We start from the raw sequence: 22549 nt of genomic DNA, 5'->3' as shown, positions 1-22549 counted from the left end.
CCCATGGCTACCATACGATATGGAGCTGCAGGAAAGATAAATTGCCCAGGGGCCCCCCTACTACTGAGTTCTGTGTTTACCCACATTCTCCAAGTAATTTATCATCATCTGGACCATCATCTCATATCTATAATGTATTCTACTATTCTGAACCAATTTAGCAAATCACATCCCTTCTCAATCCTTTCAATCATGCCATATAGAAATCACAACAAATTCTCCATATCCTAATTTCCTAAGGAAAATATAAGATATATTTATTTTCCTTAATTACTTAATTTCCTGTACAGTTCCCTCACTTTCTTGCCCTAATTGAAAGCTGGCTATTTTTTCAGGCTGCTTCTTCCTTAGTCCTCTCAAGTGAGGGCTATTTTTTCTTTCCCACCCATCTACCTTAGGACCTGGAGGCTGTAAATATTGTTCTACGTTTGTTACTGTTCCTTGCAAGCCATTTCTTCCTCTACTACTTCCAAAAAACCAATTCTTTTGAAGAGCCTGCTATTGGGCTTTACCATCTGCTGTCATACTCTCTCGGATCCCCAGACAACTCTGCTTCATTCACTGATCTCTGGCTCACTACCTTCTTATGCAACATGATTTTCATGATCATCTATATGGATCATCCATTCAATGTCTTGGACCCTCAAGTCCTCAATCTCAACCTCAACCTCACACCTCTACTTCATCTTGGTCATCCACTGTCATGGTCATAACTTTGACTTTCTCATCTCCAAAAACTGCATTAACCTTAAGCATCTGATTTTTATCACTCCCACTGTCCTTCATCACACCTACTTTAATACTTCCATTCCAAAAAGTTTTAGTTGTTGTGAAGGCCCCTAACTCCTGCTTCTACAACTAGCCCACAAACCAGCCAGAATGGTGTCTTAAAAGGTAAATTAAATCATATCACAATCCAGTTTAAAACCCTCTAATCACATTTGCAATACAATCCAAATTACTTACCCTGGCTTCCAAGGACGTCTAAGATTAGGTACCCTGTTTATTTTCCAAATTTTTTTGTACCTTTACCCCCATTACCCACTATACTCCAGCTACTCTGGCCTTCTTTAGTACTTTTGTGCTAACTGTTCCTGTTGTCTAAATTGTTCCCTCCCCAACCATATAGCTGCATCTTTTAGGATTCATGCCCTCAGAGAAGTTTTTCCTGGCCAATAATCTACAGGAACCTGCAAGTGATTTTTTTTTTGACACAAAGTCTCACTCTGTCTCCGGACTGGAGTGCAGTGGCGCGATCTCGGCTCACTGCAACCTCTGCCTCCCGAGTTCAAGCGATTCTCCTGTCTCAGCCTCCGGAGTAGCTGGGACTACAGGGACGCGCCACCACGCCTGGCTAATTTTTGTATTTTTTTAGTAGAGACGGGTTTTCACCATACTGGCCAGGCTGGTCCCAAACTCCTGACCTTGTGATCCACCCGCCTCTGCCTTCCAAAGTGCTGGGATTACCGGCGTGAGCCACCGCGCCCAGCAAGTGATTCTTTCACAAAACCCTATTTAATTTTCTGCATAGCAGTTCTAGGTAAAGTTTTTCTTTATTATTTATTGTTTATCTCCTCCAAAGAGAATGTTAGTTCCACGTGAGGAGTAAGCTTGTCTGCCTTATTTACTACTGATGATCCCATATTTTGAACAGTGTCAAGCACATGGTAGGTCTGCAATAAATACTATTGTTAAATAAATGAAAAAGCTAGTACAAAATAAGTGCTGTAGGAGTGAAGTGGAAGATAATTAGGAGAGGCATAATGCAAGAAGTGGCCATCTAAGTCCTCCAATAGTTCAAGAGATAGAAATGAGGCAGTGACCTCACAAGTAATGTACAAACAAAACATGCAACGTGTGAGAGAAAAACAAACAGTCCAGATACAGAGCAGTGGGGATGGGGAGGCAGGGAGAGTACTGTGCTGGAAAATGCAGCTGAGTTCGTACCAGATTATGGAAGATGTTGAATGCCCTGACAAGGACTTAGAATCTATTCGGTGGTCAATGGATGGCTGTTAGTGTTTGAATAGAAAAGGGACACAATCCCAAAACAGGCTTTAGTAAGATGATTCTGATGGAAATGAGCAGGATGTATCCGACGGAGTAACAGTTAGAGGAGTTGAAAAACAAAACAGCATGGTCAAGAACATAGCTGTAGGGATTGGCTCTGAAAGAATAATCTTTTCTTTCTCCCAGAAAAATGGAGAAAGATAGACATTCTAAGCAAGTGAAACAGGTAGGGAAACTTGGGGAGAATGTAATTCCAGCATTCTGGTAAAAGAGTGGAACCGAACCGGAGGGCAGCAAAGGAGCCCACATGGCGTTAAGCCTGAAGGTGCAGTGTTCCCATTCAACAGAGACTGCTCATGACAGTGTGGAGCGGGGTGCCGGGGGCGGGGGGGCCGGGGGGGAGTAGTTTGCTTGGCCCGTGTGAGGAATTCGTTGGCTGAAGAGGGATCCTGAGAAGGTATTAGAGATACTGAACCCAGTCCTGCAGAAGCTACTTAACTTCGCAGAACTAGGGCGTCGCTGCCCTCCAGCACGTCCAAAAGTGTCCCCGACAAGGCCAGCAACTCTACCTGTTTCTTCTCCCTCCCCTAACTCTGCCTGTCCAAAGGCGCGACCCTAGCCCACGTCACCCTTCTTTGGGAGCAAAGGGTATGGATCGTTCAATGCCAATCTCGTCACCCCCCCGCATACAAGCCCACCATCGCGCAAGAAGCTCGACCCGATCTACCTCGGTTCAGTGGCAAGCATTCATTTGCACAACGCTGTGCGCATGCCCGGAAGCCTTAAGCGTTTCAGCCTCCGACAGGGGCGTAATTAAAGGGGCAGGCGCCCACGTAAAGATGCGCCCTACGCAAGACACGGAGTTTCTCACTTTGTGTAGCCGCCTGAAGGCGCCAAGATGAAGCCATCGGGGAAGTGGGGAGGGGCCTGCCGGGTTGGCCCCGCCCCTCCGCGGCGCTTCCTGGTTCGGCTGGTTCTTCTGTCGCTGGCTTCAGCAGCCCGCTCCCGGGCAGGTAAGGCATTCCCCGCCTTCATGCCTCGGTCAAAGGTCGTCCGAGGTCCGCTTCCAGGTCTTGGCACCTCTGCCCCAGGGTTGCTGTGGTAGGTTGCGGAACGGAAATCTCTATCATCCGTGAGAAAAGTTAGAGAGGAAGTGGGTTCCGTGGACAGAGCTTACTCCAGAAGAAAGACTTGGGTAGGTCCCCGGGAATCAAGAAGTTCGTCGGCCCTGAGAAAGAGCCTGAGGCTTGGAGGGACATCACTCAGCTGTTCTGGGGCGCAGTCGGACCTCAAGTTTCTCACCTCCCAGGCCCTGGGTTCCGTGAGCCCGATTGCGAAATGAAGAATCTTCCCCAGAACCAGGAAGTCAGGCCAGCACCTGACAGATGCCTGTGGCTCCGACAGCTCGCGGAGCCTCCACACGATTGTAATTCGCTTGTTTCTCCGGCCTCCAAGCTTCCAGGGAATTAGAAAGTGGAGGGGGCTTATGGGATCAGATGAGTACATTCGCAGATAGGGGAAAAAGTGTACCTGTCAGCTTGGAAGCCAGAGAGAGACAAAGGGATAAAAGCAAACCCTGTCCAGGTGCGGTGGCTCATGCCTGTAATCCCAGCACTTTGGGAGGCTGAGGCGGGCGGATCACTTGAGGTCAGGAGTTCGAGACCAGCCTAGCCAACATGGTGAAACCCCGTCTCTACTAAGATACAAAAATTAGCTGACATGGTGGCGGGCGCCCGTAATCCCAGCTACTCCAGGGGCTGAGGCAGGAGAATCGCTTGAACCCGGGAGGCGGAGCTTGCAGTGAGCCAAGATCGCACCACTACACTCCACCCTAGGCAACAGAGGGAGACGACGTCTCAAAAGAAAAAAGAAAAAAAAAAGCAAACCCTGGGAAAGCGAGAAAGCACTTTGAGCATTTAGAATGGAAAGAAACGGCGCTATTAGTGCTTCAAAAACGTAACTGCCCAAGGTCCCTTGTAAGCACAGGATATTAAAATCTGCCTTTTCCCTTTCTTGGAGTGGTCCTTGAAGAGGGCTATCAGGAAGTTCAAATTTCTTCTGTTTTCGTGCAAAGCGTTCGTTTGAAGTTTGCCTTCTACGTCTCCAAACTGACCTTCTGATATTCCAGCCCGAACATGCTCCTTCCTCAGCTTTCTCCATCTCAGTAAATATCGGGAAACTTGGTTATGCCAAAAACCTTGGTGCTGTCTTCTCACTCTCCACATCAGCACATAGCTTTCTATTGGCTCCACCTCAGAATCCTAGGACTTATGCACTTGCTCTGCTACCACCCTTGTCCCAGTCTCCAGCCCCTCCCACCTGGCTTATTGGTAGGCTCTCCTAGATGCCTCTTTCTTGCTTCTCTGTCCTTACTCCAACATCCTTTACTCCCAGCAGCCCCGGTATCCTTCTAAGACATGAGTATAGAGCATGTCTTTCTTTTCTCAAAACTTCCAGCCTCTACATCTCACCCAGAGGATAAACAAAGTCAATGCAAAAACTCTAAGGCCCTTGGAGACCTGGCCCCTTTACCTTTCTAACCTCATCTGCTACTTGCCTGTTCCCTCCTATGCAGTCTCACCGTGTCCTTGCTGTTGCCCAGTGGGCCCATTTCCAACCTTTGCATTTACGTTTGCGTTTTGTTCGCATACTTTTCCCAGATGGTCCAGTGGCTGGCTTTCTCCTTCTTTTTGACCTTTAATCAAATGACACCTTATTGAGGCTTCCTCTGACTACCCTATTTATAATTGCAACCCTTTCTCTGTTTCGTTTTGTTCTTTCATTTCACCTGGCACCATCTAACATACTATAGAGTTTATTTATTTGCTTATTGCCTGCCTTCCTCCATTAGAATATAAACTCCATGAGTTCAGGTTTTTGTTTGTTTGTTTGTGTTTTCTCTAATTTTCCTAATGCTTCATCTCCAGGGGCCTGGAGCAGTATCTAGCACATAGTAGACACTCAGTAAATATTTGGTGAGTCAGTGGTATTATATTTTGTTTCTTAAATATATGCAAAGCATTTTCAATTACTTACTGTTGTGTTGGATCAATGTTCAAGAAAGATGTGTTATGCTTAATTTATGGTACACCAGCACATATCCCAGTTTGTAATAGGCAGCCCTATCTAATTTAATAGCTCTGGAAGGCCTCACCAGCTTTTGTTCATAATGATGATGTTAAAGTATCTAAAAATAAAGATTAATGGTTATACAGCATATTTTGCTAAGAATATATGTAAGTAAATAGTGTATTTTAGAAAGGATATAAATATATTAAAAGTACCATGGTTGATCAAATAAGACTGCCAGGGCCGGGCACGGTGGCTCTAGCCTGTAATCCCAGCACTTTGGGAGGCTGAGACGGGCGGATCACAAGGTCAGGAGATCGAGACCATCCTGGCTAACACGGTGAAACCCTGTCTCTACTAAAAAATACAAAAAACTAGCCGGGCGAGGTGGCGGCGCCTGTAGTCCCAGCTACTCGGGAGGCTGAGGCAGGAGAATGGTGTGAACCCGGGAGGTAGAGCTTGCAGTGAGCCGAGATGGCGCCACTGCACTCCAGCCTGAGTGACGGAGCGAGACTCCATCTCAAAAAAAAAAAAAAAAAAAAAGACTGCCACCATCTCAAAAACTTAGTTATTTTCTCAGACTTGTTATTTGTACCCTTTCAGTAGCTCCTCATTACTGTTCTGGAAATTGAACCTAAATACAACTGTGCACATATCTTTAAAAAAAAAAAAGTGATATAAGAATAATTTCTGCCAGAAAATAATAATTGCTCCTTTTTTTTTTTTTTGACCACCTATTATGTGACAAGATTTGGCCCTTTGCATGTGTTGATTTTAATTCTTACAGCAATTCTTAGATATTACTATCTCTGTTTTTCAGATAAAGAAAAGCAAGGTCCAGAGAAATATAATTACTAACTCTGGTCACAGTTGGCTTTAGTTAGAACTTAGGCCTGTGCAACCTCAAAGTTCATCTTCCCTCCACCGCTGCACAATCTTTTCCTCTGATCAAAGTGCTAATGAAGCAGTCTTAAAACTTTATTAACACATTTGACAAGAATCTTTTGCCCTCCTGTTTTGGGCATAGTACTTTGTTTGGGAAGGCATTGGATTCCATAAGCAGGTGCTGATTTTAATATATTTCTCAATCACCACCCCACCTTTTATACTTGTCTGAGTTGTCTTATTTGAAAATATGAATGGGTTTTCTTTACTATGAGAGTTAGTGGTAAGACGAAACAGTCATGAAGGTATTTAATTATTTATTTGTAAGCAAAGCCTCCTGTATTAATCCTAAGTGTACTAAGGTAAATCTTGAACAGTTTGAAAGAGATGACACTTTTAAAGTTTTTTTGCACAGTGTGTTTTCATTATTGAAAATTCAGAAAAGCAAAACGAAAACAAAACTATCATAAAAGTCATCACCAAGGGATAACCACTGTTAATATTTTGGCTTATGTTCTTGTAAGTATGTGGTTGGGAGTGGTATATGAATGTACATTTAAAGTAAAATTTTAATTTCTGGGATTTTGAACTTCTGGGCACATGTGTGGAAGAGTTGGCAGAAGGCCTTTTTCCTAGTATCCCTACACTCATCACCTCTGCTGGAAGCCTGGGTGCAGGAGAGCTACCAAATTTATCCCTGGCCTTTAGATAGTCTGGGTTTTTTCCTCAGTTCCTTGTATTTAGCTCTAATTTATAAGACTACTAAGCAGTTCTATCTTTTCTAGCTTCATCAGTCATGTTGTACCTTACAGTAGAGAGAAATCTTAATAAGGAAAAATAACTTGAAGAGAGCAACTGCAGAGTCTATAGGTAACCTAGATACAATTTCTTAATTAAAATTTAAAAATCCTCAGCCTTTCATTCAACACAAATGTCGTGAGTCGTTGCTGAGGTGAATTTGGTTGGGTCCCAGCCAGGAGAGCACCCATCTAACAGAGAAAGCAGATACGTAAACAGTAAAACATAATAATTATTAGAACAGAAGAATGACTAGGTGACATTTTGGAGCAAAAGAGATGACAATCAGGGGAAGCTAACAGTGCCTTTTGAATTGGGCTTGAAGGAATAATAGGCATTTACCAGGGGGCCTTTAAGGTACATGGGCTATTCTTTTACCTGGCCCTAGATGACTTCACTTCCTGTTTCACAGAAAAAAATACCACTATGTGGGAACTCTTCTTCCTTCAAATATATCTGTATTTAAACCTCTGCGTCCTTCTTTCTAGATTCAAAAGAGACTTCTCTCTATTCAAGGCTGATTTCTTCACCTGTATGCTATTCATTATCCCATTTGTATTGCCAAACAACTTAAGTCTTAAACCCTTAACACCAACAGTTCTCAAAGTCTGGTTGGAGTCCCTAATGCTCTTTCAGGAGATTTATAAGGTCAAAATCATGTATAGTTAAAAGATTCATTCAGAGTGCAATGGATTTTAATGTTCCAAGTTAATTTATACAGCTTCAGATTCCACATTGCAGCTTACCTTTAGGAAGTTATTTCTTTCAAATTTTAGTGTAGTATCAAAGAGAAATATCTACTAGTTTGTGAAAAGGCTATTAAAATACACCTTTCTTTGTAACTATATGTCTGTGTGAAGCTGGATTTTCTTCGTATACATCAACCAAAACAATATACTGCAGTGGGTTGAGTGCAGAAGCAGATATAAGAATTTGGCCCTCTTCTATTAAGTTAAATATTGAAGAGATTGGCCGGGCGCGGTGGCTCAAGCCTGTAATTCCAGCACTTTGGGAGGCCGAGACGGGCGGATCACGAGGTCAGGAGATCGAGACCATCCTGGCTAACACAGTGAAACCCCGTCTCTACTAAAAATACAAAAAATTAGCCGGGCGTAGTGGCGGCGCCTGTAGTCCCAGCTACTCGGGAGGCTGAGGCAGGAGAATGGCGTAAACCCGGGAGGCGGAGCTTGCAGTGAGCCGAGATCGCGCCACTGCACTCCAGCCTGGGGGCGACAGAGCGAGGCTCCGCCTCAAAAAAAAAAAAAAAAAAAAAAAATTGAAGAGATTAACAAAACCTTAAAACAATGTTACTCTTCTGTTTTTGAGGAAAAGGTAGTTATTTTTATTAAGATATATATGCTAACATGTATATTTATGATTATTTTAAATGAATTAATAAGTAATTTTTAAATTTCTCAGCATCAATTTAATATGGTAAATATTGGTAGATATAACCAACATAAACAAAAGCCCTTTGGGGTCTACAATCGTTTTTAAGAGGGTAAAAGGTCCTGAGACCAAATTTGAAAACTGCTATTCTCTTGCATACTCTCCTTCCTCTCTCTCCCTACCCCTCCACCCTTGTTTTCCCTCTGCTCACACTCCTCTCTCTTTCTCCTTCCCTTCATAATGAGACTTCTTGGAAAATCTGTTTTTGCCATTCACTCACTTTTTCACTATAGCTGTTCCCAAGTCACCAATGGCCTTCTGATTTCAGAGTCTAACATCTCCATCAGTGTCTATTTGACCTCTCTGAGTCTTTTGTACCAACCTGCCGCCTTTTCTAGAAGTCTCTGGTATGCCACTGTCCTGTTTTTTTTTCTTGCCTTCATGACTAAGCAGTATTTTTTAAAATTCTTCTTTCACATCATTCCTTTCCATTCTAAGCATTCCTAATAGGCAACTTCATTTTATTGTTGTTTCAACCGTATATATGTATATGCTCTTAATTTGTATGAGGGCATTTCAAAAAGTTTGTGGAAAAATTGAATTAAAAGATAAAAAATGTAAACTTTGACTCAGCGCTATGGCTCATCCCTGTAATCCCAGCACTTTGGGAGGCCAAGGTGGGCAGATCACCTGAGGTCAGGAGTTCAAGACCAGCCTGGCCAACATGGTGAAACCCCATCTCTACCAAAAATACAAAAATTAGCTGGGTGTTGTGGTGCATACCTGTAATCCCAGCTACTTGGGAGGCTGAGGCAGGAGAATCACTTAAACCTGGGAGGCAGAGGTTGCAGTAAGCAAAGATTGCATCACTGCACTATAACCTGGATGACAGAGCAAGACTCAAAAAACAAAAAACTGTAAACTTTATTTCTGAACATAAGCTCCATGAAGTTCAAGGCACTTTTGTAAGTGATAACACCAGCCATTTGGGCCATCCCTAAAGAACTGAGAGTCCTGGGAATTTAACCATGTCAATAAAGTCTTTTTACATTATTAACTGAAGAAAAATGGGTGCCCTATGAAGAGTTTTCAAGATTAGGAAACAGAAGTCAGAAGGAGACAAATCAGGACTGTAAAGTGGATGCCTGATGATTTCCAGTTGATACTCACAGAATTGCCCTTGTTTGATGAAAGAAAAGAGGAGGGGCATTGTTGTGATGGAGAAGGACTCTATAGTGAAGCTTTCCCAGGCGTTTTTCTGCTAAACATTTGACTAAAGCTTTAGCAGAAAAGCTTTAGTTTAGAAACATTTAGAAAAGCTACTGTTTCTCAAAAACACTCTCTAATAAGCAGATGTTACCATTCTTTTTGCCTCCAGAAAGTCAACAAGCAAAAATACCTTGAGCATCCCAAAAAGCTGTGGTCATGCCCTTGCTTTTGACTGTCTGCATTTGCTTTGATTGGACCGCTGCCATTCTGGGGGAGCCATTGCTTTGATTGTGCTTTAAGATCATACTCGTAAAGTCATGTTTCATCTCCTGTTACAATTTTTTGAGGAAATGCTTTAGGATCTTGATCCCACTTGTTTAAAATTTCCATTGAAAGCTCTGCTGTCATCTGCAGCTGATCTGGGTGCAACAGTTTGGGCAGCCATCAAGTGGAAAATTTGCTCAACTTTTATTTTCAGTCAGAATTGTATAGGCTGAATTAGTTGTCTATGGTGTTCGCTCTTGGTTCTGCTATTAATTACAGGTACTCTTCATTTAGGGCACGAACCAGGTGAATGTTTTCCTCAAAAATTGATGTGGATGGTCTGCTGCAGCAGGCTTCATCTTCAACATCATCTCATCCCTTAAAATGAGTTACTGATTTGTATGCTGCTGATTTTCTTGGGAGCATTGTCCCCATCAATAAAGCATCAGTGATTTCACCATTCTTCCAACCAACCTCCATATAAATGTGGTGTTTGTTCTTGCTTCACTTTTAGCAGAATTCATGTTGCAGTGGTAGAGGTTCTTTTCAAACTGTCTTACTCTTCTTAGTGCCTCAAACTAGATCCTGTTTAGACATGAATGATAAGTTAGTGTGAGTTTATTTTGGAAATATGTTTTGCAAAAAAAAATTTGAAATCCATGCATGGTTTTTGCATGGTATGCATTTTCCATGAACTTTTTGAAAACCCCTCATATATGAGAATACTTACATAGTGAGCATTCTTTGCTGAAACCTCTCTCCTAAGCTCCATATCGCATATATAAGTACTTGGTATGAAGGCCCCTAGATGGTGCCAAAGGTAGATATTTCACATTTAACATGAGTCAAAAAATAAAAATAAAAACAAACAAACAAAAAAAACCATCTTTGTTCTATCTCCCTTTCTTGTAATTGGTCATCTCTAGTGAAATTGTTTTGATTTGGCCTCCTAAATGTTTTCATGTTTTACTTCTCCATTCCCATACCCTATACTTTTTCCAAGCTCTCATTTCTGCTCACCTGGATTATTGCAGAAGTTTTCAAACTAATTTTCTTGCCTCAATATACATCCCTTTAATTTTTATCCAGAGGAATCCACTTAACCATGTAAGATTATTTAACATCCCTCCTAAAAATCCTGAAGTGGCTCTCCTGTAACTTTTAGTTTATAAGTTCAAACTCTTTGTCTTAGCATATGAGGTACATGGTGATCTGTCCCTGCTACCTTTCCACCCTCATCTCTTCTCACTTAATCACAGGCATCCTATGGTGCAGCCATAGCAAGCTCTTTGCCTGAGACACACATGCTCCCACCTTTTCCCATGCTATTCCCTCTGCCTGGAATTTTCTTTTGGGCTTATTCTCATTCCCTTTCATTCATCCTTCCAACCTCCCACTCCAGGCAAATCTGTCTTGATATCGCTCTCCAGACTGCCTCTGCTTGATGCCCTTTTTCTGGGCCCCATAACACTCTTGCAGCTTTTATCACTCCCTGTCACTGTTTGTATCCCATGGTATACTGAACAGCTTGGAAACAAAGATTTTCTCTTCTCTGTGCTCCCATTTGTTAGTACAAAGATTGACATAAATATTTGCTGAATGTATTCATGAATGAAAGGAAAGGAATAGTCTTTCTGAAAAGGAGAATGGCATGAACAATGCATTGTGTTATAAAAGCAGAGTTGTATGGCATGGATTTTGGAGTCAGACATAAGTGTAAGTCCTGGATCTTTCACTTACCACCTTTGTAAAATAGAGATGATAAAACCGTACTGGGAAATAATTTAGTTGTTCCTAAAATAAATACTGAACAACACCATTATCTACAGTGTGCAAGTCACTAGGTATATATTCATGAATAAAATTAGCATGGTCCTGAACTCATGGATCTTAAAATCTAATATGGGAGACAGTAAACAAGTAAACAAATAAATATTACAAATACATTGTGCAATGATGAAAGATAATTAGGTGAAGGGCAGCTAGACCTATTTAGATGTGGTCAAAGAAGTCCAAAGAGAGGAAGTGAATACTAACGTAGAAGCCTATGATACAGAGAAGCTTTTCGCTTTTTACTCTTTTTGATAGTTTTAGAATGTTGTTCCATATGAACACATTATTTACTCTAAAATTGTATTTTTAAAATATATATAGGGAAGCAAAAATAAGTGACATAAGAATATCTGAGTCTATTTGTCTTAATTGGAAGGAAAGATCATTTCCTATTGAGAATGAGGTACACGCAGAACAAATAAAATCCACATAGAAAGAAGCAAAGATATGAAATAGTCACTAAGGACAATGAGAGGAGACAAGTGGAAGGATTAATGGCAGTGTTAGGCCATTAATGTGGAAAGGGGGTTACCATAAATTTGTATTCACATCAGCAACTCTGGTGTACAAGTAAAATTGTTAGATTTATCCCTAGCTGCAGCTCTCCAGTGTGGAGTAGCAGAAGAAAAGGGACTACAGAAATAAAGATTCTGTCTAGAGAGTGACTGAAGTGGTGAAACACAGGTTTTGGCATAGTAGCAAATGAACTGTGGTCAGGCAGATATCATGGACTCAAAAAATGTGCAGAGGTCAAGGAAGAGCAAGCTATGTGAACAGTGGGTGGGGGGACCCTATCTGTTAATGCTACACAAATCATTTCAGTACTTTTTTTTTCTTCTACCAAAGAACGTTGCATAAATTTTTAATCGTAAATGAGTACTGATTGAGCAACATATATTAAATTGAAAGGTAAATGTTTTTATTAATAGATTTGATTTCTGAATATGCTAATTCTGATAGTTTATTGATATTACTGTTAAAAAGAATTGCTCTGGTAAGTGTTTTGCCCCTTTCTATAAATTATACTTGGAAAATATCAATGTCAGAAAAAAGTCCTCCGATTTTTATTGCTATTAATAGGTGGAAAAAGGAAGGAAACCTAGAGGATAATTGGACAAATGAATTACAATTTTAGTTTCATCTTAGGGTATCAGTGACTTGACTTTGGAATGTTTCTTTATTATGGTATAATCAGTTGCTGGCATTTCATATGATATAGCAAAGTGTGATGTAGAAGCTTACAGATGTCATCTCTAAAAGTACTATAAAATTTTAATGAGATTTTTCCATATTTTAGGAATAGAAGATGAACAAACCCATAACACCGTCAACATATGTGCGCTGCCTCAATGTTGGACTGATTAGGAAGCTGTCAGATTTTATTGATCCTCAAGAAGGATGGAAGAAGTTAGCTGTAGCTATTAAGAAACCATCTGGTGATGATAGATACAATCAGTTTCACATAAGGTAACAGATAAAATTCTTTGTATTTGTAAATTCTTACATCACAATATGGAATGATTAATTGGTATAAGTACTGTCTAATATGGCAGTTTAGAAAGTAAACCTCTATACTGTGGAGGAGACATTGGTAGTAAGTAACCTCTTTTTGGTTGTTCCTTTTGCAATTTTGTCTTCTTTCTCCCATATGTCAATAGGGCTAATATTTTGATCTCTCAAATAAGCTTTCTGAGTTAGAATCAATATTCCCACCTTTGCTGTGGTTCCCAGTTTGGCAAGCCAAGTGAAGTTCAGTCTGCCTCACACCTCTCATTTCCAGATTGAAGGAAAATAAGAATGTTATAAGAATGTCTAGTAAAAATCTAGAGCTTAAACTTCAAAGTGTGTAAATCTCTAATGCACTCTAACAGTGTATTTTGGGAGTTTTTCAATTTGACATTTTAAAGTTGTTGCTTACAAGTGTACACTTCTGTGAACAGAATTCTTAAATCTTAGCCAGGATTTCTCAGTGCTATCATCAGATAATTTCAATTTTTCCTCTTTACTCATCTCTGCTCGATTTAGTGTAAAAGATGCATGCAGATTTTATTTTTGTCAGTCATTGCATTTAAAACCGATGTCAAAATGTTTCTTTGGTAGCAAAAGGAAAAGAAGACTCCTTGTTATTTTCAGCATTAACCTCGGAAAGAACCTAATAGCCTTAGCTCCCTTGCAGGAAATGTTTCTCATAAGAAAAGCAAACATGTTAAATTACTTGAAAGAAGCTTAAGTTTAAACTGTGTTAAGCCAATGTTTAAAGATAATTTTTTAATATTACTGTTAAAAACTTATGGAAGATAATTGGGGCAGTGGTGGCAGGAAGATAAAGCTCTTCTTTTTTTTTTTTTTTTTCCTTTTTTCAAGACTCACTCCTGTGACAGAAAAAGCTCTTCTTTACAGAATACCTGCAAATAATTGTGAAAAGAATGGTAGAATGAGAAAAATACCTATTTGTAACCACCAATGAGTAACTGATTCTTGCAAGCTCATCACTGAACCTAAAAAGCATAAGGTGAAAGGTGATTGTTCTCATGCATATGAGCAGGATATGCACAAGATTTTAAAGTATTATAGGCTGGGCACAGTGGCTCATGCCTGTCATCCTAACACTTGAGGAGGCCGAGGTGGGCAGATTGCTTGAGCCCAGGAGTTCAAGACCAGCCTGGGCAACATGGTAAAATCCCATCTCTACAAAAAATTAGCTGGGCGTGGTAGTGCACGCCTGTAGTCCCGGCTACTTGGGAGGTTGAGGTGGGAGGATCACCTGAGCCCAGGAAGTGAAGGCTGCAGTGAGCCATGATCATGCCACTGCACTCTAGCCTGAGTGACAGAGCAAGACTCCCTCAATAAATAGATAAAAAGTATTGTACACAAATTACTTGTGAAGTATGAAAGGGAAGGGTACATTTTTAATGAGGAAATCTGAAGTACATTTCCTTTACCATGTGATCAAATTTTAGCACCAATAATAATGGTACAAAATGCCAATATGTACCCCTGGATGTGATACAATGGGAAGGGCACATTATACCTATGTAGTATTTCTACCAAAATGTTTCATCGGAATTTAATCATGAGAAAGTAGTCGGATACATCTAGGCTGTTAGACTCATTCTATGACATCTGGCCCATATTCTAAAATACACTCCCACAGACATAGATTGAAAGAGAGCATGCACAAGAGCCCAGATATGGCACAATTTTATCAGTTATTCAATTGTTGAATCTAGGTGAATGGTTGTTCATTCTATCATTTTTTCAACTTTTCTGTAAGTTTGAAATTTTTTAAAATCTTTAGAGGAAAAAGAAAAAAACAATATTGGTTAAATTTTTAAATGTTAACTTTTCAAAACTAATTTTTAATTTTAAAGAAATGGAATGGAAAGAAATGGGATGAAAGCCGACTTTGTGATTTTTTTTTCAATTTAATTGAATTACAGTTAAGATTGAAGGAATAATTTCCTAAGTTTTTGTGTATTCTGTTTCTTTCATTAAGCAGGCAGATTTATTAAAAATTATATAGCTATCAGAGTCTTAAGTTATGTGGGAAGTAATATAACTAAGTAGATTGAGAATACACTCTTATGTCAAATGAGATCTGAATTTGGACCTCAGCTTGGATACATCATATTGGCTGTGTGGCTATGGGCTTGTTACTCTACCTCTCCAAGCCTCGCTTTTTCACTAGTAAATTCGTATGATAATCATAATATCTTTGAACATGTTCATGTGTGTACATCCTGTAAACCACTAAGTAAATACCCCGTAAGTACCCAGTAGATTATTATCATCATCTTTGGCATCTTTTTTCCTCCTATTTTTCCTGTCTCTTTGTAATTCTTGCTGGTTCTCTTGTTGTCCCATTTCTTTAATGTTATAGGAGACGCTGTAGGCAAAACAGGGGCAGGGGAGATCAACACCTGTTTTCATATGACCTCAGTTTATAAATGCTATTGTTTGAATGTGTCCCCAAAAGTTCATGTGTTAGAAACTTAATATACCCATTGCAAAAGGGTTGAGAGGTGGGACCTTTAAAGGGCAGTTGGTCATGAGGGCTCTGCCCTTATGAGTGGATTAATGTTGTCATGGCAGGAGTGGGTTAGTTATCTTGGGAGTGGGTTTCTGATAAAAAGGTAAGTTAGGCCCTATTTTTCCTTCTCTCTCTCTCTCTCTCTCTCTTTTCTTTCTCTCTCACATGCACATGTGCATGCTCTTTGCCCTTCTGCCCTTCCACCATGAGATGATGTAGCAAGAAGGCCCTAACCAGATGCAGCCTCTCGATCTTGGACTTCCCAGCCTCCAGAACCGTGAGCCAAATTAACTATTGTTTATAAATTACCCTGTCTGTGGTATTCTATTATTGCAGTACAAAATGAACTAAGACAATAGACTAATTTTGTTTCTTTGTTACTTACTTTTAAGGAGATTTGAAGCATTACTTCAAACTGGAAAAAGTCCCACTTCTGAATTACTGTTTGACTGGGGCACCACAAATTGCACAGTTGGTGATCTTGTGGATCTTTTGATCCAAAATGAATTTTTTGCTCCTGCGAGTCTTTTGCTCCCAGGTAAACTGATTGTGACCAGGGTGTCCACAATTAGGGTGGAAAGACAAATGGCCAAAATAGAAATGTTTCTTCTTACTCTTACTTTTTCCTCCTGGTAGATGAAGTTTACATTTGAGAGTCCCTTTCTTTCTTTCAGCACTCCTCAACTCTTTAAAAAGCAGTACCGACAAAGGACACTGTGGACCCTGCTACTAAGGTGATAGAAGCTTTGTAAGAGTCAGATAGTTTTGTGCCAATAGGAAGTTTAGAAGGAAAGACTTCACACATCTGGCTTAGGCTGTAAGAAAGTAATTATTCTTTTGAGTTCTTGCTTTTTTTCATCTTCAACTTCTACCCTGATGAGATTCTATGATCATAATTTTAAAAAATTGTATTCTGATGTGTTAGTGTCTAGTTGCCTTCCTTATAACCTTTCTTTTCTTCCTTTGATGCCTTTCACACTAGTGGTTCTGAACCTTTATCATGCATAAGAATCACTTAGGTTCTGGTTAAACATGTAGATTCCTAGGGTCTGTTCCAAATCTATGTATTCAGGATTCTGGAATTGGGTTTAAGGTCTATATTCTTAAACAAGTGCTTCAGTGCCTCTGATATAGGTGGCTCATGGATCACTGTTTGAAAACACTGCCTTACTCTCTTTACCCATATTCATTATAACTTACAGATTCTTACTAGGTAGCTTCTTGTGTGTGCTGTGAGAATATGAGACCAAACTGTAGAAACTGGAATGATATTAAATGAACCAAGTTTCTAGTTTAACTTTTTCACAACCACTTCTTATTACTGAAAAACCACTTGTGTCTTACTTCATTTGTTAGATGCTGTTCCCAAAACTGCTAATACACTACCTTCTAAAGAAGCTGTAACAGTTCAACAAAAACAGATGCCTTTCTATGACAAAGACAGGACATTGATAACACCTCTGCAGAATCTTGAACAAAGCTATATGCCACCTGACTCCTCAAGTCCAGAAAATAAAAGTTTAGAAGTTAGTGATACACGTAAGTAACATTTTCAGTGCTTTCTACTAGTGGATTTGTCATTAAGACTAGCAGTGCTTTAAAAGAAAGCTTTTGTTCTTTTGTTTGTGCCGCAATCACAGGCACACTGGCAATAGCTCTTTTGTGAGTTTTTTCCTCCTGATATATTAAGAACCATCTTCTTTGTGTTGATCAGTGATTAGAGGCAATAGGACATGCAAACAACCAGAGAAGCTATGAAAAAAAAATAAGTAAATATTTACATAACTTGGAAGGGTCACTTTTTAAAATAAAATATGTGACTAGAGTTTTGGGTAGGTAGACTAGACCCACTCAAATGTGTGACTAGAATTTTGGGTGGGTGACTACAGTGTTCAGAGGGTAGGATCACCAAACAGAATTCTCAAGAAAAACTTATAATTTGTATTTTAGAAATGGTTTTATATTCTCCCGTCTTGTCTAATTCAAAATCATAAATATTTACATACATGTGAAACCTTCACATGAGAAAATAGGAGAATTATTAAAACGAATTTTTAAAATTTAAGCATGTTTTTCTTATTTTGACATTATAGGTTTTCACAGTTTTTCATTTTATGAATTGAAGAATGTCACAAATAACTTTGATGAACGACCCATTTCTGTTGGTGGTAATAAAATGGGAGAGGGAGGATTTGGAGTTGTATATAAAGGCTACGTAAATAACACAACTGTGGCAGTAAAGAAGCTTGCAGCAGTAAGTTATATTTTCAGGAATAAAGAGTTGCTTCATAGTGTGCTCTATAATAAAGTTAATCTTTAGGAAATACATTATTTCAGTATGTATTTTCTTTAAATAAACATCATTCTACATAGTAGTTCTTAAAGTTTAAAAATCTGTTGAATGCTATGGACCCTACCCCTAGAAAAATGTAGTTATGTACATATACACACAATCATACATACAATTTTGGAAGATTCACAAACTAAAGTTGAGAAGCCCTGCTCCACATAGTACCTCATGTGTAATCAAGATTAAAATGGTAAGATACCAGGAAAACTATTTTTAAAAAAAAAACCATGTTTGCATTACTTTTCCCATTTAAAAATAAAGTTTATGAAGTATACATTAAGAAAAAACATTAAAATTTTTTTTATCCGTGTCCTTTGTTGCCATTTCTACTGGAGTGTTCACCTTTTACTTATTGACTAGTTATATTCTAAACCTTTTGTTAAAGCCTAAAAATATCAATAGAATGCATATGTATGTGATAAAGATAGTCACTCTTTGTCATATACATTGCAGGGCTTTTGTAGGTTTTGTTTTCCATTTTGCACTAAAATTGCGTATGTTTTCTGTTTCCTAGAATATTTTTTCAAATTTTTTGTGTAGTGAAATTTCATGCTATTTCATTTTGTTTCCAAAACTCAGTGAAATTTATATATATTTTTCATTCCACTAACCAGCCATGGACCTTGAGCAAATTGCTAGTATTTCTAGATCTCAGTTGTTCTGTAGAATTGGGAGAATAATACCTTATTGTTTTAAAGAAAGGGAGATGAGCCAGCTGATCTCTTGATCCCTCTGAGCATTAGGAACCTTAGAATTGTGTAGTATTACATTGTATATTTTATTTTTTCAGATGGTTGATATTACTACTGAAGAACTGAAACAGCAGTTTGATCAAGAAATAAAAGTAATGGCAAAGTAAGTCTTAATTTGGCAGTGCGGTGTAGTGGAAAGGAAAAAGACAAGGAGTAAGGAACCTGGTTCACTCTAGAGTATGCCATGAACTAGTGATGTTTGCACATATATGAAATTAAAATTAAGTGTTTAGAGAAATTGAAAGTACTTTTGGCTCCATAATTCTATGATTACATATACTCATATGCCTGGAGATTAAATAGCAGTCATTTTTTTTTATTTATTTATTTTGAGATGGAGTCTCACTGTGTCACCCAAGCTGGAGTGCAGTGGCACCATCTCGGCTCACTGCAACCTCTGCCTCCCAGGTTCAAGCGATTCTCCTTCCTCAGCCTCCCGAGTAGCTGGGACTACAGGTGTGTGCCATCATGCCTGGCTAATTTTTCTTGTATTTTTAGTAGAGGTGGGGTTTCACCGTGTTAGCCAGGATGGTCTTGATCTCCTGACCTCATGATCTGCCTGCCTCAGCCTCCCCAAGTGCTGGGATTACAGGCAGGAGCCACTGCGCTTGACCGCAGTCATTATTTTAAGTCACAACAAGGTTACGTGGAATTTTACTATCATGTCCTTCATTATCATGTTTTCTACTTCCAGAATTCATGAGAGATCAATTGTAGAGATACTTTAAAAACCTATCTACAGAATATATAAAGTAGCATCTATACAGCAACTAGAGTCATGTTATCTGCAAAGATAAGCATTTACTCTATGTGCTGTTATCTGAAGGCAGATATACTTTAAATAAACATCATTCTACATAGTAGTTCTTAACATTTAAAAATATGTTGAATGCTATGGACCCTACCCCTAGAAAAATGTAGTTATGTACATATACACACAATCATACATACAATTTTGGGAGATTCACAAACTAAAGTTGAGAAGCCCTGCTCCACATAGTATCCACATATATATATATCTGAAGATATATATATACTTTATATATAAAGTAGCACCTATAAAGCAACTAGAGTCATGTTATCTGCCTTCTCAGCATTGACCCTGTGTGCTGGAAAATTGTTGGACATCATCAGGAAAAGTAGGAGGGACAACAGAGGAAATGTGTTCTAATTATTATAGTAATTAATAGTGGTTGATATTTGAGTGTGTACAACATTCCAGACATTGTGCTATGTACCTTATGTGCATTGTCTATCTAACCTTTACAACTGTTACAACTGCCCATTTTGTTTGTTAACTGAGATTTAGAAACATTAAATAGCTTGTCCAAGATCACGTAGCCAGTAAGTGTTAGAGATGGGATTGAAATCCAGATCTGTTTGATTGCAGAGCCTGAACTTTTGATCTGAATCCTAATGGGATTTACCAAATTATACCCATTAAACCCACTGCTGTAAATCACCAATCATAGTTACTTAACCTCAAGTAAGAAGAATAGACTAGAATTGACTTATGCATGGTAAAAATGATACACACTGAAAAAAAATCAAACTTTTTGTTTTTAGGATTTGTTTTCTCCACTTCTACCCCTACTCTGCAGTTCTAAAAGTAACTTGTTCACAGTAGATAATCTGGAAAATACAGGAAAATATTTTTAAAATATACAAAACCATATGCATGCAGGGCTTAATACCTAGGTGATGGGTTGATAGGTGCAGCAAACCACCGTGGCACGTGTTTACATATGTAACAAACCTGCACATTCTGTACATGTGTCCCGGAACTTAATAATAATAATACAAACCATCTCTCAAATACATCACTCAGAGATAACCACTGCTAATATTTTTATATACTTGCTTCATGATGTGTGTGTAGCATTTTCCCATGTCATTAAAAATAATTTGAAAACATTTTAAATTATTGTACAACATTCTAGAATATGTGAGAATCATATTTTATTTAACCATAGCTATGTTTGTTTCTAATTTTCAGTATTAAAAATAAAGCTTCTTTAAAGTTCTTTGCACATAAATCTTTAAATGCAGTTATACTTACTTTATCATCTAGGGTAAAGTCCTAGAAAAAGAATTACTGGGTCGGAATGCATGAACTTTTTAAAGACTTTCTAAACACACATTCAAACATTCAAATGGCTTTTGAGATAGGTTTCAGTAATTTATATTACTACCAGCGCTGGGCGTGGTGGCTCACGCCTGTAATCCCAGCACTTTGGGAGGTCGAGGCGGGCGGATCACAAGGTCACCAGATGGAGACCATCCTGGCTAACACGGTGAAACCCCGTCTCTACTAAAAATACAAAAAACTAGCCAGGGGAGGTGGCGGGCGCCTGTAGTCCCAGGTATTGGGGAGGCGGAGGCAGGAGAATGGCGTGAACCTGGGAAGCGGAGGTTGCAGTGAGCCGGCTCATGCCACTGCACTCCAGCCTGGGCGACAAAGCGAGACTCCGTCTCAAAATAAATAAATAAATAAATAAATTTATATTACTACCAGCAGTGCATTACAATTTCAAACTTTACTGGTTCCTTATCTTCATTTAATATCATTCCTTTTTTTTTTTTTTTTTTGAGATGGAGTCTCGCTCTGTCGCCCAGGCTGGAATGCAGTGGCGCAATCTCGGCTCACTGCAAGCTCGCTCTCCCGGGTTCACACCATTCTCCTGCCTCAGCCTCCTGAGTAGCTGGGACTACAGGCACTCGCCACCACACCCGGCTAATTTCGTTTTGTATTTTTAGTAGAGACGGCGTTTCACCATGTTAGCCAGGATGGTGTTGATCTCCTGACCTTGTGATCCACCTACTTCGGCCTCCCAAAGTGCTGGGATTACAGGCGTGAGCCACCACGCCCAGTTTATTATTACTATTATTTAGTAAGTGCCAATCTCTGGACCTTACTAGCAGAATGATCTTGGCCAAGTTTCTTAACTTTCTATTCGTTAATTTTCTCATCTATAAAACAGGATAATAGTACTTAAGTTATTGTGAGGATTAAATAAAGCAGGTAAATCACTTGCCACAATGGCTCGTATATAGTATAAACTCAGCAAATGTTAATTACTCATGTTTAAAATATGCCAATTTGATGGAAAATGGAACACTTATTGCTTTAATTTGCGCTTCTTAAAATATTTATGAGAATAGAAGAAGTCATATTTGATATAATGAACTGCTAGAATTGTGGATAGTTTTGAATGAACAAAATGAATAAGCACTTAAATAAATAAAACACTTATCTTGTGCCAGATACGTTTCTAGGCTGTCATGTTTACATTTTCTCATTTAATTGTCTCAGCATCTGTATTACATAATAGGTACTATTTTCTGCATTTAGCTGATAAAGGAGCTGAGGCTCAGTAAGGCTGTTAACTTGCCATAGGTCACCTATCCAGGAGGGGGCAGAGCTAGACTTTAAATTTAGGATGTATAACTCTGAGCCCTGTGTTCTTTCATCTTACCACAGATGCCTGCCACTTTATTATATCGTAGGTCTCTTTAGTTTTATTATTCTCAAGTATATAAAGACACTCAAATTAGGTTATAAATAATCCAGTGTTATTAAAGATCAAAAACATGTAAATTAGATGTGATTCAAGATCATGTCTGTAAATCAGTGCTTTGAGTTTGTTAGAAAATTCTTGACAGTATTAGCATAAAAATACAATGGACTTCTTGAAATCTTATTTGTGCCATCATTGAATATTGGGCTAAAGAAATTGAACATCAGCCTAGTCCTTAACCAAACTTATCACAAGTTCCAATAATCTGAATTATTTAGCTTTTACTGTAAAATAGAAAGGTTTGGCCAGGTGTAGTGGCTCATGCCTGTAATCCCAATACTTTGGGAGGCCAAGGTGGTAGGATCGCTTGAGGCCAGCGGTTTGAGACCAGCCTGGGAAACACACAGTGAGACTTCATCTCTACAAAAAAATTTAAAAAGTA

The 22549-nt window shown here is 39.0% G+C and overlaps 2 protein-coding genes across 4 annotated transcripts in view; one reads left to right on the top strand and one right to left on the bottom strand.

Moving 5' to 3' along the window:
* The window catches only part of LOC112617297 (pseudouridylate synthase 7 homolog-like protein), a 31321-nt gene extending 28496 nt beyond the window's left edge, over nucleotides 1-2825 (bottom strand). The window contains exon 1 of one of the 3 annotated variants that reach the window (XM_025374056.1): nucleotides 2738-2825. In XM_025374056.1, coding sequence (XP_025229841.1) covers nucleotides 2738-2757 — 20 coding nt within the window. In that variant the 5' untranslated portion in view covers nucleotides 2758-2825. Of the gene's footprint in view, nucleotides 1-2700 lie in introns of all 3 variants that reach the window. The other 2 variants (XM_025374058.1, XM_025374057.1) reach the window with 2 other exon arrangements.
* Nucleotides 2826-2974: 149 nt separating this feature from the next.
* Nucleotides 2975-22549, top strand: part of LOC112617282 (interleukin-1 receptor-associated kinase 4) — a 33950-nt gene continuing 14375 nt past the window's right edge. Inside the window, exons 1-7 of the mRNA XM_025374029.1 lie at nucleotides 2975-3023; nucleotides 4938-4985; nucleotides 12755-12924; nucleotides 15880-16025; nucleotides 16844-17026; nucleotides 17581-17741; nucleotides 18628-18692. Of these exons, the coding sequence (XP_025229814.1) occupies nucleotides 12764-12924; nucleotides 15880-16025; nucleotides 16844-17026; nucleotides 17581-17741; nucleotides 18628-18692 (716 nt within the window). The 5' untranslated portion in view covers nucleotides 2975-3023; nucleotides 4938-4985; nucleotides 12755-12763. The remainder of the gene's footprint in view (nucleotides 3024-4937; nucleotides 4986-12754; nucleotides 12925-15879; nucleotides 16026-16843; nucleotides 17027-17580; nucleotides 17742-18627; nucleotides 18693-22549) is intronic.

Source organism: Theropithecus gelada, unplaced genomic scaffold (assembly GCF_003255815.1).
Source record: "Theropithecus gelada isolate Dixy unplaced genomic scaffold, Tgel_1.0 HiC_scaffold_15989, whole genome shotgun sequence".
NCBI lineage: Eukaryota > Metazoa > Chordata > Mammalia > Primates > Cercopithecidae > Theropithecus > Theropithecus gelada.
This window is presented reverse-complemented; position numbering and strand designations above follow the sequence as displayed.